This window comes from Phaethon lepturus, unplaced genomic scaffold (assembly GCF_000687285.1).
Source record: "Phaethon lepturus isolate BGI_N335 unplaced genomic scaffold, ASM68728v1 scaffold18197, whole genome shotgun sequence".
In the NCBI taxonomy this organism is placed as follows: domain Eukaryota; kingdom Metazoa; phylum Chordata; class Aves; order Phaethontiformes; family Phaethontidae; genus Phaethon; species Phaethon lepturus.
The window spans coordinates 13,853-31,895 of NW_010551353.1; the positions used below are offsets into that span (position 1 = coordinate 13,853).

At 35.0% G+C, this 18,043-nt stretch overlaps 1 protein-coding gene across 1 annotated transcript in view; it reads right to left on the minus strand.

Annotated features, from left to right (window-relative positions):
* The window catches only part of LOC104623722 (ubiquitin carboxyl-terminal hydrolase 15-like), a gene marked incomplete at both ends in the record, with an annotated part of 25,697 nt that extends 8,320 nt beyond the window's left edge, over positions 1–17,377 (minus strand). The window contains 5 exons of the mRNA XM_010290893.1: positions 1,796–1,857; positions 4,352–4,497; positions 9,566–9,692; positions 12,291–12,421; positions 17,250–17,377. Coding sequence (XP_010289195.1) covers positions 1,796–1,857; positions 4,352–4,497; positions 9,566–9,692; positions 12,291–12,421; positions 17,250–17,377 — 594 coding nt within the window. The remainder of the gene's footprint in view (positions 1–1,795; positions 1,858–4,351; positions 4,498–9,565; positions 9,693–12,290; positions 12,422–17,249) is intronic.
* Between the last annotated feature and the right edge of the window lie 666 nt (positions 17,378–18,043).

Below are 18,043 nucleotides of genomic sequence, written 5' to 3' on the forward strand. Positions count from 1 at the left end.
AGCAGGAATCGGTGGGAGACCAGTGTGTGACCAGTGACAGGACTGTAGGAAGGTGTCTGGATGTACATGGTTTGTGATGACAAACTAATACTCCTAATGCATCTCACACAGAAGACTGAAAAGCAAGTGTTTAATATTTCTACCCCTTTAAACATTTATTAGATTTTTCATAAATTTTTAAACAGATGTAAAAACCTGTCCCCATTACTGCTTGTTGATAGCTTCTATTTGAATCCACTAAATATTGCAAACCTTCCACTACTACAGTGCATTTGAACACCAAATTTCAAATCAATCTTTCTGATAGCTGTCAAACCTCAAAAATATATCCCAGCTTCAGCAATTCATCCTCAGTGTCTGGTTTACTTATAGCCTCCTCTGACACCAGTATTCTCAATCACCATTTTACTTTTCTCCAGATCAAACATTTTCAAGGAGATGTTTATTCTTTAATTTATATACTGCTCCTGAATACCCTCCATACAGTGGAATCAAAATTTGGCAGAATAAAAGTCGGTACCATCAGCAAGAATATCTTTCTACCAAAATTTCCAAAAGAATCTGTGACATTGAGTTACCCAAATTCTTTTTACCTTCAAAATCTGCATCTAAAATTTGACTCAGAACTTACATTTCTACTAGATGCTTTCTGAGGTCAGAAATTAAACTTCAAGTATTTTGCATCCCATTTGTTGTGCTGCTCTACATTCTCAATTCTTTACGTGAAAACATCTTACTAAGCAAGATTATACTGTTGATACTAAGCTTCAGTTGAACTCAGACTTCATCAAGCAACTTAATAGAAGCCACTGCTTCTAATAAAAGCGCCTGAGATGAAACACCAAAGATAAAGAATCTCTGTCCTTCAAATGATAAGCAATGATACTATAAAAATGTTTTACAACAACAGTGAACCTCAAATATATGAATGCAGAATATCAAAAGGAATAAAAGGAACTTAAATTAACTTTTAATGAAAGACATGCTCAAGAACCAGCCAACAAAAGGAAAAAACACATAATAGTTTTTTTATATTAACACATAACACAAATAGTTAACTAACTATTTATAAGGCTGAGATCATGTTAATTTACTAGTGACTAGTTCCAACTGTTCTTTACAACCAACAGAACATGATTTAGATTCTGGAAACGATATTAAAAAAAGTTTATCCATCTAAATGAGAAAAAACACACTCAAGTCTTTCTACTCACTTGCCATTATCAAGGTGCTGTTGATAATGGCAGCAGGAAGAACAGAAAAAGAACATTGCGCTCTGTTATTTGATGACAGCCCAACAAAGAACAAAAGCAACAGGCTGGTAGTGTAGACTGCAATTTAAATAACGCTTATGTGTAAATACAGTGCTCTGGAGATAAAAGGACAAGCTATCCATTAAAACATTTACATGTAAGAAAAATAGGTGAACATATAAAATACATATATCTATCAGATACACTATGCTTTGAAACAGAAATCTAAATAAAATAAGCTAAGTTTTCCAGTTTTCTACTATGTATTTATATTTTCTATTTTTAAGCAGGATGACATATATCAGTGGCTGAAATCAATAAAATTAAGCAGTGTATACGCAGGAATTCACCATTATTATGTCATGTTCTACAATGTGCAGCACTGATAAAAAATACACTATTCAGCATATCTTCAGCTAAAACATCTGAAGGCTGATTTTCAAAACAAAAAGACACTTTTAAAACCAGGGTTTTTTAAAAAGCAAAAACACATGGGAAAACAGTTGACCTAAAGTGAATAACGACTTAAATTCACAACTTACTTAGGAGTTGAAGGACCTCTTGGCCATGTTCCATCCTCATTCTTCTGTTCTATTACCAGTACCTACCACAAAAAGTGTAATAAGCAAACTGAAATAAAAATATCAGTAGATTGCTTTCTGTTCCAATCTTTTTAATGGATTTGCTGACATGTGATTGAGATGGAAAAGACTGATGTTTAAGTTACTATTCCCTGAGGTTCAAGAATATTCCATTCAATTACAGGGTACCTCCCTCTTGCTCTATTAACTTTTTTCTCACCACATCTTAATTTGTGCAACTTTGGGCAATCCACTTAATATTTCTATGCCTCAACAATCCATGGATAAAATGGCAAGACCTTATCTCGCAAAGAGGCCAGAAGATGATCTCCAATGTCTAAACAGCATCTATGACTCTATAGAAATCACACGTCTATACAACAGTCCTGTTAAGGAAGGGATATTCTTGAAGGAATTTTGCCTCACTCTCAACACAGATTGGTAGAATACAACCCAAAGCAAAATACTTTCTGCCTTGACAGCCTTAAAATCATATCTGTCTGGTTACTCTGTATTTTTTGCAAAAGCATTCATCTAATATTAATTTCCCAAGGGGACAGCTGGATAATGAAATTAATTTCATTCAAGTTGTTACTGGTACAAAAGAGAGCACAGAACACTCAGTCCTAAACACAGGCATCAAGTGCCATTTGAAACGCCTTTGGGTATTTGAGATATCTGCCCTATGCTGGCAGACATGACACAGGACCTACAAAAAGCTCATGCCTTTCTGGATTGACAGCTGGGATAGACAGATCATTTGAAATGGCAACTAGACTCCAGTATTTAAACTGAATCTAACTTTTATTTACCAATGCAAGTGACTCTGCATAACTGCACACTGATGTTTCAGGACACTAACTAGCAGTCATGCCATGCCTGTATGTCTCTACACAATGACATACATTCACATATGTTCTTATGCTCAAAACCTTATACGTAAGTCATGCTGCCACTTAAAGATGTAATCACCTTTTCAGTATGAATACACTAAGACATGACGTTGAAAACTTGCGTTCCATCATGACCAACTTTCTATCTGGAAAAGAGTAGTCTGCTATCTTTGGTCATGAAATGCTGTAAGACAGATTCTGCCATATTTCCTTCAACTGGCTCTCAGACTACTAAATAAAAGGAAGATTTAGACTTAAAAGGTCAATGGAACCCCTAAAGGCTCACTTCAGGAACCAACTGACAAATTTACAACATCAATTTACTCTAATCACATACATAGTTTAGGATTACAAAGTAAAAAATAACTATTAGGTTAGACAGACTGTAATAGTCCGAATAGCTATTATTAGATTAGGAGGTTCAGCAAGAAAAATAACCTTGTGTGTCAGCAAGTGCAACAGACCAAACACACATGGTCGACCACAATATTTAGCATTTTCAGAAACCATGGTTAAACTCAACTTTGAACAATATTTGTTTTGCTAAAAGTACAGATGTCACCTAGAGATCTTTTTATGGCTATATTAGACCATGCTTTCTTCATAGTTAATGTTTCACTGGGATAGAGGCAATTTGCAAGTTACATCTTTGACGCAAATCTTTTATGGGAGATACGGGCTCTTCCAGCAGGACCTCTGCATTGTTAAAATTACCTGTGTGAGCCTTTAAGTGCATGCAGCATGAAGCTAAAGGGCACAATAGTTCAAGCTGTTATTTTGGTGCACCGATTACTTACCTTCCATGCCATAAAAGAAAACTGAAGCACAGCATAAATACTGCTGGTAAGTAGGTTAGAGTCAAGTATTTCAAGAAAATACTTTAATGTAATCTCGCCTACAATTACCGCCATCAAATTTCATCCGTTCATATTTGTAGCGTGACAGCATGAAATACAGCTATTGAAAAAACATCCAATTCTATATGAAGACTAAAGAATCAATATAATAATCTGAAAAGTTATTCTAACGATGAAGTTGTTCAATCAGTTTGTGTAGCTTTAACATCCAATATTGTTCTTTACATTCATCTGAAAAGGTAAAAAAATTCTCTTTCAAGAAACTCTCCCATAAATGGATTTTAAAGTGATTATATAGACCCATGCTAAAGAAGGTCTTCAAGGTCTTCTGTCTCTATATTTCTTATTTGAAATATTTTCATTTTTTTCTTAGTTTCTTTCTGAAATCTGGACAGTGGAATTTGCGTAGAAGACATTATTCTTTTAGAGTACCTAAGAAGTTTTTCAAATTTGGGGTTTTGTTATAGGAACATATTCCAGATCCTACGATTTCTTTTTTACTTCAGGTTTTACCACATTCAAGTCAGCTTGTCATGCTATGTTAATTTACTTTTAATTGACCAGGAAAGTTAAACTCATCTTTAATCCTGAAAACACACTCCAAGGCTACTTCTATTTTGATGAATTTGCTTATAAAATCCTCTATCCCTAACACAATCTATTAGGAGGCAATTTTCATTTCAAAAGAAGGAAAATTCATTGGGTACAGCTACACTTCATGAGCAAAAAAATAGACATATAAAAAAAGAAATAAAATTACACTGCACCTGTCCTTGGTATAAACCAGCATCCTGTATGGTACTGTCTGGTTTATTCAAAGGTTCAAAAGTATTACTCATGTATTTGTTCCACAACCTGGTCTCTTTTTCACTTGGAATATTGAAGATTTTCCTTATCTCTTTTTCAATTGTATCTGTTTTGAAAGGGAGAGAACACAAGTTTAGCATTTCACTACACAAACACTATAAGGCCAAATAAATCATCAGAATCACATACTCTTTTCCTATATTCAAAATATTAATGAAACTGTAGAAATATCCATGCAATTACATCACACTGTAGGACAAGCATAAAGTTGCTAGTTCGCTTGCCTTTAAAATGGAAGCAGTCAGAGGACTATTTTATTCCCTCTTGAATCTCTTAGCAAAGCAGACCGAATAAAGAAAAGTTGATAAATAGCTGATTAACAGGAGGTACCTATGTACCCATCTACTAATTTCTTAGAGCATGGTAACACAGCAGTGTGGGTGGGTAGGGAATGATTAGAAGCAAGCCTGGCAGCAAAACCAGGTGCAGGGAGTGCAAGTCATTCTGCTCCTCTCCCTAAATCACACTGTTTTTGGTTTTCATTCTTCTACTACCTGTATCCCAGTGCATTTAGCACTAAGCACAATATATATGCATAAACTTTAATTTACACTCTCACAGAAATTCAAGACTACTCTGTAAAACTGAAGCACGTAAATTTATTTTAAAAGCATGATGAAAGATTTTACATCCCTGAAAGATTTAACATAAAACGGTCTACCAGCTCTTACTCCACCTGAGAGAAATATAATCAGTGTTACATAATTTTAAGGTAGTATAACTATTGCATACAACTGAAATTTAAGAGGTCCATATTTAACTCCATTCTCCTTATGCAAAAGCAGATTTTATTAGAGTTCTTTACTTTGAACGAATATGTACAGTTCTATACCATAGCAACCTCACTCAGAATTTTTTTTTTTAATTGGTACACTCAAAGCCCCATGGCAGCCAAGTCTCATAACAGCTAACACAGAAAACAAAACAGGAGTCAAGAAATGTACAGTTTATTCCTGGTGATCACTGAAAACACAATTACAGAAAGGGCCAATGTAAGCTCTTTGAGAGACAAAGGATAAAACACCAGTGTGTCAGCTCCTCTAGCATTCCCCTTGCTCCCTTTTACTTAAGATTATTAAGATCATTATTTTCTCTTCTGCTATTGCTAAATATGAAAAGTCAAAATAAGACCAGAAGCTTAAAAGTACCTTGTAAAAACCCAGCCATTGGCTTGTGAAATGCATGACATCTGGCCAATACAGTATTTGTAGATATTGTAGGCAACTGAATACAATTTCCTTCTATACTAGTTAACACACATTTTAGTATGAAAGTAAGTGTTAGACTGGATCATCTGTCTCTGTATAATAGAGGTGATATGTAGGCAAGGTAGGTGCTATAAACAAGGCAATAGGCTGTTACTTGATTTGTTGATTTAAAAAAAAAAATTATGTACGGTCTGAACCAATTCTCAACCAATGATTTCAAATAACTACATTTGAATCTAAGAATGAACCTAGTCAGCAACAATCTACCAAAAAAGAAAAAAAAAAATCCATATTTATCAATGACTGACCCTAAAAGAAGAATTTACAAAAGATAATTTTTCATATCTTATTAATACCATGACAATTAATTATTTGAGCATTGCAGCTCGTATTCTTCACAAGTACTAAATTAACATCTATTATGTTAATTTTTAACATACTCCACCGCACTAACAGAACTGTTATGAGACAGGAAGCATCAATCCTATCAGATGACTACTCACTACGTCCAAGACTCACATTCTACTTGACTATTATGCTAATTTTGAGACTGTTAAACTGAGGTTCTTTTACACGCTACCATGAATGCAACCAATGCACTCTTTATAATTCTGCCCCCCGCACCCCCCAGCAAGTGTCACTGAAGTGCTGGCTTATGATCTAAAGTGAAAGTGCCTGTTCCAGTCTAAATGAAAACATTACATTCAAATAGGTATGGTCTTCGACATACTGTATACTGGGCTCTCCTCTAGTAGCATTAGATGCATCCCATGTATAAGATGATTAGTACTAGGACAACGTCTGAAGAGACAGGAAGAAAATGCCCTTTAAAGATGCCCCTCAATCCATCAGCTATATAGCTACAATTTGAGATAGTTACATTTGAGAGTTAAAGGTTATGGATCACATACAGGATATACCCTATCAGATAGCACCTCCAAAAAAACAGCTGCGTGATTTAAGTGCTATTTTGCAAGACTATGTGGAAGAGTCTTGATGAGATGTTGGAGAAGTTCAGTGGATCCTAATACAAGTACACGCTGGCTTCTAAATGCTAATGCTATTGCAAATACTGGCTAAAGGAAACTGTAGTAAGATGTTCGTCTCTACTATGAAACAGTAATCTCAGCTCCCTAAAGAATGGAAACGCTAGTCACAGATCCCAGAATAAATTGTACTCAAGGGCAGCAAGTTTTACATTCTTGCATTCTGCAGTAAATTAAAGGGAAAGATGAATCAAAGCCATTTGCCAAGATAATTTACTAGCAAAAGTCCAAAAGTCCATTAGATGCAGAGCCACTGGTGTAATCTTCTACAAAATTTATCAGTTCAGTTTTGGAATCGTTTTATGCCATTGCAGACACAACCTGACTCCTATTCATCCATAACAGAGGCTACAGTCAGTCTTTCTGTCATTGTGGTTTGTAAAACTCCTGAATAAAGGTAGAAAAGACCTACACATTAGCTGATGACTTAGTTTTATCATACTTTCATATGATTAAGACTCCTGAATGGATCATTAACTCATTTTCACCCAGAAGCCGTGATGCCCTCTAGGATCAGCGAAAATAACTGGACTGAAATGCTGCCTGAACTACATTTATTGTCTAGCTCATTTGCTTTCCAGAATTAAACAAAACACTCCTACTCCCCAAAAGAGAGTTAGTCATCAATCAGTCTCACAGTTATATGCACTGCCTCCAAGGCAAGAGTCCTCAATTGTAGGAGATTCCCAAGAAGGTCCAAAGAAGACATTAGGTATGTTCAAGAAAATGACTGTCATTATCAGGTCTGCCCTCTGTAATTATTTTTTCCTACCTTGTACTAAACTATTGACATACAGCTTAGCTTAGTTTCTATTTGAGTGGAAAAGGTATTCCACAAATAACACACATTTGAAGACTGGTAGGTGACTATTATACTGTGCTTAAGAGTATTTAAGGTGCTCCAAAACTTTCGCTGTTTGTGAATTAAGGAAGGTCTTATACTGATCTTTTGAGGGCAGTAAATAATATAACCAAAGATGGTGGGTAGAAAACTCAAAACTTCTTGAAAAGACCATAGTACCTTATGTGCACTCACTTCAGTGGGCCTGATACAGGTTCTTTTGTGCTACAAAATTCTACAACCATAATGAAAATGCATCCCTTACTGGCATATACAGGGAAGGGTGAAAAACAATGAAGATTCTGTAAAATTCCTCCAGCATATTATTCATTGATATAATAAGCATCTCTGCTATATATATTCATCTCTGCTGATGAATTCCAGAACTACCTTAAATATACTTAAGGTAAGGACAGGGGCAGAAGAGGAAATAAAAATCACCATTTTATTAATATGGTAAAAGAAAAACCTCAGGGATCGCTTATTTTTCCACTCCTGAAAGTGGTTTTAATTTTTCTAGCTCTTCTTCTAAGATACAAACGCTTTTGGATATCATGGCTAGGATGGCCCTACTTGGTGCTCTGCCTAAGAACCTTCACCTTCAGAAAGGGCATGCTTTTAAGGCTTCCCAAGAGCATGTCATCCACATCTCAGGAAAGCACATAAGGCTAGTGTCTTGAAAGGGGTTGCCAGTGAGCCTGACTGTTTCTCATTACCCTTTACGACAATTTTCTCATAATTGTAATTTTCTCTCTGCTAAGAAAAAATGAATACACCTCCAAGTAACAGTCATTCCAAAATGCCCTGCTTCTGATTAGAGAAAGAAAATGTCAGAAATGCATCCATTACCTATAATTCCAATGATACAATTAAATTCAGTATAGCTGCAAAAGAGCTTGTATTTGGTCCTCAGGGAAGGGTAATATTAAATTGTTTCTTCTAAGTTTCTGGGTTTGCTTAGAGAATAATGAAGTACATCTTCCAATGTTAAACGAGATCTCAAAAAGGCTAATAACATACAACACTGAAGCCTTGTTTCAAGGACGAATTTCATAATTTTAAAGTTTTTATTCTAATACAAGCAGATAGTTACTTATTTAACTATAAAATTATTCCATTTTAAAAGTAAGCAATCTGCAAAGAATTAAAGGGTAGCAAGTATAAGTCACTACCCATAATGTAAAGGGAAGCAACCCCCCCCAACCTACATTGCTGTCAAAGAATGTAAACAAAGAATAATGGTTAGGCATAAAGTGCCAAGGGCATAAAATACAATTCTAACTGCACAAATACAGGTGACTGAAAGACTCTTATCTCAGGTACACATGCACAAGTACACCAAAAATTGAGTTGATGTGATCAGCAATATCTTTGCATATGTTCACAGACACATTTGTTATCAAAATATGGTTTCAAACAACGACACAATGCTCAAAGAGTGGGCAACAACTACAAAGAAAGATAAGTTAAAGGTTTAATAGAGAACTCTGTTATGGTAAAAGATTGTGCCTGGCCTGCCACTTCACAACCCAAAGAATACTGTCTTTGTAGGTCACCTTTAGCTATTAGTTTATAAATTCAATTCATTCTAGTGTTTTGTAATATACCCTTCTCTTTATATATATGACTAAAAAGTATTGGCTAACGAAAGACATGAATGGAAACACATGAAAAAAATCTATTTCTTACACACCAAAAGCCAAGAAAAAGTACTATGGAATTCAATAGAGATAACGAAAAACATCACACTCTCCACTTCTTGAAAAGTGTAAACCTTTAGAGTTAACACAGATGCCTAGATAATAAAACACACCATTTTAAAAAAATTGTATTAAAAATTGTAAATATTTCAAATAGTTAACTTTCAATTTTGACCCAAACAAGACTATACTCCTATCCTTTTTAATGGTTACAATACTCATCTATCATTTTACCTAGAGACTTATTTATTCAGAACTTGCTACCAAGTACTATTTAAACAAGTAACAATCACATATTTTTAAAAACAGTTGCACTTACCTATTGTATCAGCTTTACTAAATCTTCGTGTGACAACGTTGTTCATATTTCCATTTTCACAAAGCTTTAGTTCTGTCAGATATACTTCCACTTTGCAGTGCTTTACAAACATACCCTGTTCAACAACCTGAAAAACAGATTGGGATCAGGTGTCAGTCCAAACATGTTTTCGTATACACCCTTCATAATATTTTTGAGAACTCTTCAAGAAACTGAAGTTCAGGGAATGTAAGACACTTAATAAACACCAAAAATTAGAACTAAAATTCTCCTATAGCTTTTTAGAAATACAGTGAACTAAAAAGTAATTTTTTTCCCATGCTGATGATCTTACCTACACGTAACATTGCCATGACTTTCAGTGTTAAGTACAGTAGAAATCACAAATGTGTATAATTAACCAAAAGATACTTGATCAAAAGATAAGAAACATCAAATGTTATTTTTATTTCAAAATACATTCATTGTATGCTCATCCTCAAAAGATGACAAACTAGTTTTCACAGTTAAAGAATACTTATCAAAAACAGAGCACACACTAATAAAATCTGGCTATGATATTTTTAAACAAATCCTGCATTTAAGCAAGACCTACATATCTTCCACTTATATTCCAGTAATGAATACATTCATTTGAAATTTCCCCTACTCATTACAGTTGTTTATTATATGTTCATTTTTGCAACATCTATTACAAAATAGTCAGGTATACAGTTTTGGGTTTTTTTTTAAATAAAATTGAAAACTCGGAAAAAATATTCAGGGTCACCTCTTAAATGTTTTTCCCTTTGATCTTCCAAAGTGTAACTGCAGTACTTAGTCATGTAGACTGTTCCAAAAATAACCATCAGCCTGATATATGATACATCTGACAAATAAGGTAAAAAAAAAAAAGCCACCAGCTAATTGCTAGGAGAGATCTGCTATCTGCTATACACAAGTGCCATACAAAAAAAAAAGTGAATGGTTTCACTGCTGTTCAGTAGTTTGCCTTAGCTTTAATGACTGCCAACAATGACATTTAGATAAAAAATGCATTTTAATTTGAGCAGCTTAGTAAGGTTTTCAGCTACTAGAGAAACAACAGAATAGTTGCAGTAAACAGAATTGTGTAGTATGGCTAAGATTTCTGAGAATACAACTGACAATGCAGTGGTAGTATCACCACATCCTTCCACATAAATGCATAATGTTATCTGACAGTGATCAAGTGCAACATTGTATCAATTGAAAATTTGGATCCATATTTCAAAAAAAGTTGATGTAACGAAGAGCATGATAGAAAAGTATCATCCTATCCTTATGAAAAAACCTTACGGCAGACAGGAGGAAGAGTCATGAACAAATGACAAAAGCATCAGAAAGAAATGTTCTGAACCAGAATATGCATCTCTGAGGATAAGTACTGTTCATACTGACAGAAAACAATGAAGCTATGCCAGTTTACCTGGCCACTCATTACACCCCATGTATTTTTCCAGTTAGTTCTGTCCAAGTAGAAGGTAAGTTACTCTAATTTCCCTTCTCTCTCCTTCCATTTTCTCCCCAAAGTGAAAAAATTACAGAACTTTTACTTTACCATGATGATGGAAGAACATTCAGTTTGCTGAAATCCATCTTCAGGAAAAACAGTAACAAGTTGATAACAGATACATCTTTAAAGAAGGAGAGCCATTTTAATTGATTTCAGCTCTTACAGAACTAGAGAAAAAGAAAGAGACCTTCCAGGAATGTCTCTTTAAAAAAGATCTCTTATATTGTATTAAAGAGAATGTTAAAAAACCCCAACAAACTACTTCTATTGCTGACCAAATCAATCTTGAAGACACAAATTTTTTTCTATAGCTAAATCTGTCATTTGTTTGAAAGGAATGCACTTCACATAAGCAGCCAGCATGCATGTAGTTAGACCATACTCCTGTCATAGGAGGGAGAAATGTTGTATTACACCAGAAGTCATATCAAACTAAATTCTAACAATAATATTCTTTCTAAAGATCCCTGTAACTGAAGGAATACGCCCTAATGGTCAATTTAGAAATGGCAAACATACCGGAATGTATTTTAAAACTTAAGAAATAATATAAACTAACAAGATTATATGAAGAATAAACTGGTAAAATTTCACATCACTTTAATAATAAGGATGGTACGTCCTGGAGCACAAAAAAATTAACATCAAGGATGTTAATTTAAGTATCTCATACTTACAGAGGGCCACAGTATCCACCATACCATGGACTACTACTTGTGTTGAGGTAAGCTTTTTGCTTAAAAAAACCCCTCTCTTAGCAAGCTGCTGAACACAGAAGACACTGCTTATCAGAAAAGGAACTAGCAATTACTCTGACAGTGTTAATATTATTAGAGCTAGGTTTTTCACTAATATAGTCAATACAGTTTTAGGGGTTTATGCTGAATTACAAAACCATTTGCATTAATAGACTTACAAGCTTCTAAAGCAAGTTCTTCTTGAAATATTAGAGGGCTTACTTCCAGGGAGAAATGTATTCTATCCTTTGCAACCTCATTTCTCAATATTAAAAACTTAAGCCTCTAAAAAATGAATAAAAATTAGATATCTATAAGCAACTAAAGCAGGAGCTGCCTATATGATTATCATAGTCCATGACTTAAAATCTTCTAATAAATTCCTGTGCAACTCCTGCATATTCGCAGGACTATATCTGAATCATATTCATCCCAGTAGGTAATTTAAGAGTACCTTGCGTGCTATTGGTTCTTGACCTTCCATCAGTGTGTACCAGCTAACTAGCCTATTCCAGCCTTCGGTTGGCAAAAGGATGTAGTCCAGCTCATCAATGAGATGTTCCTTGAGAGACTGAGAATCACCATCTATAAGAGAAAGATATTTTTACCGTAATTCTGTTACTTGAGTTTTAAATGTAACACTCTTCATATAAATAGCAAACAAAATATTTTCTGAGCCACAGTTGTTATCAGTAATATGGTGTTCAAAGCAAAACTCTTCTGAAACTGTTTAGGCAAGCTATCCAGTTCATGCACAGCACATCTATTACAGGTACTACTCCTATACTCAGGAATCCAAGAGTGACAACTGCATATCCTCGTGCAACCATAAGCCTTCAGAGAAACCAATCCATTTTTCCACCCAGTTTGCACATGTTCCCACATCACCACAGATACTTCAATTTAATGCTACAGTTGCATCCTTCACTGAAAATGCAGGAATGGGTAGTTACAGTAGATCCAAGACAAAGGTCAAAGTCATTCACTCCATGTCAGACTGGGAAAATAACATGGCACAACCCTCCTACCTAAAGAATCCTATGTGCTCTAGAAACACAGTCCCTACAAAATTTTTCACAGGTACAGTGAGATGCAGCACTTGAAAGAAGTACAACTTGGCAACCTCTTTACATAAGTAGCATGCTTTTAGCTTTGGTTTAATCCTTATTACAGTAGGAAGATAGCAGCTATCCTGTATGTGTTAAGAGGTGATTCCAGATCTGAGCACTATGAGCCTCAGACAATTAGGCCAGCTGTCTTTTCATCTGGAAGTACCCAACTACAGGCCAGCAAATATCCCTCTGTACAGAGGGAGATCAAACAGGGAGACCCACACATTCATCTCCAAAGAATGAATCGGGATGACAAATTTAGTGAAGTCTGAAAATAAGTAAACTATGTATAAAGAATAATTAGACTGTAATAAATATACAGTCTATTTATTTTCCTTGTCCTATGTGAATGAACTGCAGAATTTCACTGCACAATTAAAACTGAGCATAAAAGTAACCTTAAATAATCTCAAATTGCTTCAGGTATTGGCCTTCCTCTTGGATTTTTTTTTTAAAAGTAATACTTCTAAGCAAAATGAATACTGTTACCTTCATTTTTCTGTAAGGACAAAATAAGTACATGCTATGCACATATGAAAAGCACTAAAATCCTCTCATTTTATCCTATTTCTGTACTTCTCTTGTTTGTCCTTTGTACAGATTGAGCAAACACAGCACAATGTGACTTCAATTAAAAAAAAATTATGTTGAGCTTTAAAAAAGGCACACTTAAAAATTAAAGGTCCTTTAATAACAACTATTCAATATTTTTCTTCTGTGTAAGAATTTAACAAAACATGTTTCAACATGACCTTTTCTCTAGGAGGGCAACACTACAGAGGACATGTAAGAGATGCATTCACTTCCTGGCGTGAAGAGTAAATGAGTTTCAGCTTACCAAGACCCTAGAAATCTCCCTACTCTACCTACACCTGCTATACCTTCAGTTGGTTTAAAGGGTTTGTGATTTTAAGGGAAAATATGGGAAAAAAAGCAATGCTTTTTGCTTTAATCACCCAAATAGTGAAAATATGGGCAAAGAAGGATGCACAGCTTTCTTCTGCTCCTATTACCTTATCGCTAGTGCTGACTCCCTCTTTCCTTCTCCAGCTAAGTATCTTGATACGCGAGTAAAACATGGGACATGCATGCTGTTCACAGTTCATGTACTTTAAGTGTGCAATACTTGTTACTACCACTAGCTGCTCAGACGTGGCAAAAAGATGCTGTTCCCATAACATGCAATCTGTGCAGTTTAGAGATGACTTCATGCAGTCAAGAAGGTACAATATGGTTTGCATGCATTTTCTTTCATAAAAATCATAAATGACTTAGTAGCAGGAGCTAAACAAAAAAACCCCTAACAACAACAAAAACCCCAAAATACAGCCAGCTAAGTATTAGAATTATGAAGTTATTTTAGAAGAAGGGATAATCAAGTTCAGAAATAGCCAAAGTATTTGTAGCAATTTCAGCAAGAAACAATACAAGAGCCACACAGAAGGCAACAAAGGGAAGTGGAAGAAAACCTCAGACTTTGGATCTGTCTTTGGGAGACACAGTACCTACATTTCTTGAGCAAAAAGTAAAACAGAATTTCACATGAACATCTCCATGAACATACAAGTAAATAAGAACTCAGTTCTTCATGGAGATAAATATAATAATGTGACCTAATAAATGAGACTTCAGTCAATGCACCTTTTTAAAAGGTACTTTCCTTTTTTCCCCTCAGGCTGTTTCATCCTAGCTGTAAAAGTAACAACTTTCAAGGGTCAAGTTTTGGTTCAAAGCTGTCTTGACTGATTAGGGGAAAAAAATAAAATAATCTATATTCAAGAGCTATCTACAAGAAACATCTGCTGAAATAATTTACGACTTGCACTACCAATTCTTACTTGGCCCACTCAACACTATGCATATGGCAGTTCCATCATAATTGGGAGCAAGTGGGGGGAGAAATCCACAAACACACCTTCAGGTCCTCCTGTATCTCTTTAAAAGGTTCCTACTGTATTTCTGCACTGATACTGCTACAGGAGTTCATAGTGAGAGGACTTAATTTGGACTCCATTCTGTCTTTCTAAAAAGCCCAACATTTTTTCTAGTATAATTTTTTCAGAACCTACTCCATCAAAGAAGTACCCTGACTGATGATTCAGTCCCTCATATGTAACACTTCTATGATGAACAATGAGCTATTCCAAATGACTGCTTCCTTGCATTTGCTTTGCTAACCTGAAGTTGACTATATCTCTCTTCTTTTCAAGATGACATGTGTGCATTCCATTACATTCAACAACATTTTTTGCATATGTTGAGATTGACAGAAATCTCTACCTGTAACTTCTAACTGCTCTCACTTCATCCAAATGTTCTGGAAATAGGGGAGCAGCATTTATAAGCACAACATATTGCTTCAGTTTCCTGGAGTCAGTCTTGAATTTAATAATACTTTTCCTTGTCACTACATTACACTGCAGAACATCTGAGAAAGCACGCCCGTTTTATATTATTTTATTCTTCAAATCAGATGCAAATTTTCAGACTTAACATTTAAGGAGTGCAGTATGACAGCAGCTAGGGCATACTACGTGCCAAAGATGGGCTTGAAAAACAAGCATTTTCAAGTTCAATTTATGCTACACAGGTAACTTAGTAGAGAGGATTGCTGCTTTGCAAGAGGTGAAGGAGACAGCTACTATTTCCTGAGCACTAACGCCCTTAATTTTAAAACTGCCTTCACACAGGAACAGTAGATATCAGACTGTAATTAGATGCATGATATCATGGCCAATGCAGAGCCACAGTTTTTAGAACCATGAATGAGCAAAAGTGAAGTTCATAAACCTGGATGCTGTGTTTATTTTGAAAGGAGTATGGGCAAGTGTCAAAACGATACAATACAGATTTTCAGGAGCTTTTAGCAAAACGGCTAACATGACTTTAGAGTTGGACAGCTAACCCTAATAAAGGCTTCATATCCACAGTAACTTTAAACATAATCTGAACATGTATGTAGATTAAGTTACAAATAATACAGATCAACTAACACAGTGCTTTGCGCACCTAGGAATAACCTTTTTTTTTTAAGTGGGTAGACATAGAAGAGAGAGTAAGCTGATGCTGCCTCATCAAGGATAAAAAGGTTTTGCAACATCTGATTTTAACTGGAAAGAAAAGTATCACCTGAACATGCCTGCCTCACTGCAAGAATTACTACCAGAATATACAAAAGATCTAGATCCTCATATTTCAGAAAACAAAACACATCACTCACCTGGAGCAAAAAGACCTTTAGGTTTGTGGATGGAAAAGAACATATAGATGCATAAGACAATACAGCACCTTCTTCAAAGGCACTGATACTAATCACTGTCAGACATGCACACTCACTCACACTGACAACTAATGCACCATAGTATGACAAGTCCTATGCAAGAGGCAATCACCTTAACATTTAACTTGTAAAATAATGAGATATTAATTACAGTTGAGAAGTTTTGAATTAATAAAGTCAGAGTTCATCATAAATCCCATGAAGTTGTAAAAATTTGTATTACTATGTGCAAACAAATTATGCAGTACTATTACATTACCTGTAACTGCAAAGCAGGAAACCAATTATCTGCTAGATTTTCTATCCGCTAGATTTTGCAGATTAAGTATTAATGGCTCTAATGGTATTTCAATACTGGACATTAATATAGAATTTGACCTGAAGATTAAGATATCTGGGAAACTATTCTGAGACCTGTGTACACAAGTCTGACTACAGTTCAGCAAAAGTCAGTCAGACCCGAGTAACCGTAACAGTGACAGAGTTTAACCATACTTAGAAGACCACAAAAAAATAGGAAATTATCCTCTATCATTTCACACCACATTATGTTATCACTGAACTGCGTAATACCTCTTCTTCAATTGTTCCAGAATCAAAGTAAGGGCTTGGGGCTCATTTACAAAAAGAAATTTTAGAGTTCAAGTTAAAAAGTTTATTTTAAATCAACCAATTTAGTTAAGCTTAAAAAAAAAAATCTTTGTGAACTCAGGCTAGCTATTTGACAACTTGACTAAATTTCAACTCCCAAAGTATCCCAAAATATCACTATAAATCAGTAATTTGTACATTATTAAATATTCTGTAACCACTGCAAAGAAGTTTCACTAATTTTATTTATAAAATTGTAATTTATTAGGGAGACCTATTCCAGTTCCCTTGTCACAGTGTGAAAACAAACAAACAAACCTTTGATAAATGCTGAGATTCATTTACAGTATCAACTACAGAAGATGAACAACCTGTGACAAATTTGCACTAAATGTTAGTATTGACTTATTACACAATCAGAGGCAGTTACCTTTGAGAAGTCCAGAATTATCAATAGGACCAGGGTACACATTCTGATCTCCCATCTGGTATTTGTCCCAGCTGTCAAAACCAACATATTTTTTCCACTGTTTGAACCAGCGACTATCCACTAGATACCTTAAATGGAAGAAGACATACAAATTAATTATTGGCATACTACTACTCCCTACAGTAGCAATTAATTCATATTAATGCACTTGTATCCATCACCCTTGCAAAATGAAGAATGTTTTTCTGTCTGGTCTTCTAACCATTGCCAGTGTCTCCTACCAGCAAGGACTTTAATTGTGGGCAATTAAAGATCCCACTAATCATAGTAGGCAAGTACAGTTTTGCAAGACTGCCAATACAACATATCAGAAGTTGAAGAATGGCAAGTTGAAAAAACATTTCCCTTTTTAGCATGAAATATCATCAGCTTTAATTCCTGTTCTCAGTTTGTGAATTCAGGAGATTCAAGTTAAATCTTTATAACTAGACAGCCCTCAAAAAAACGAGAGAGAACTTTCAGTAAAATATTTTTTCCTGCTGGCGTTTTATTTATAACATTCATATATAAGTTGGAAAAACTTTAGAATTCTGATGTCCTGTCAAGAACCAGAGTCTAAGTGTTTTCTTCCTTTGAGTCAGCATCAACACATACAGTAAATGTTCTACTTTTTAGGCAGTACTAGATGTTCCTCCTACATATAACTTATCAACTTCACACTTCCACATAAAGCAGTATCTCTAAACTCAGCTCCACAGTATTTCTACCCAGATTAAATTGTTGCCAGTCTGGCT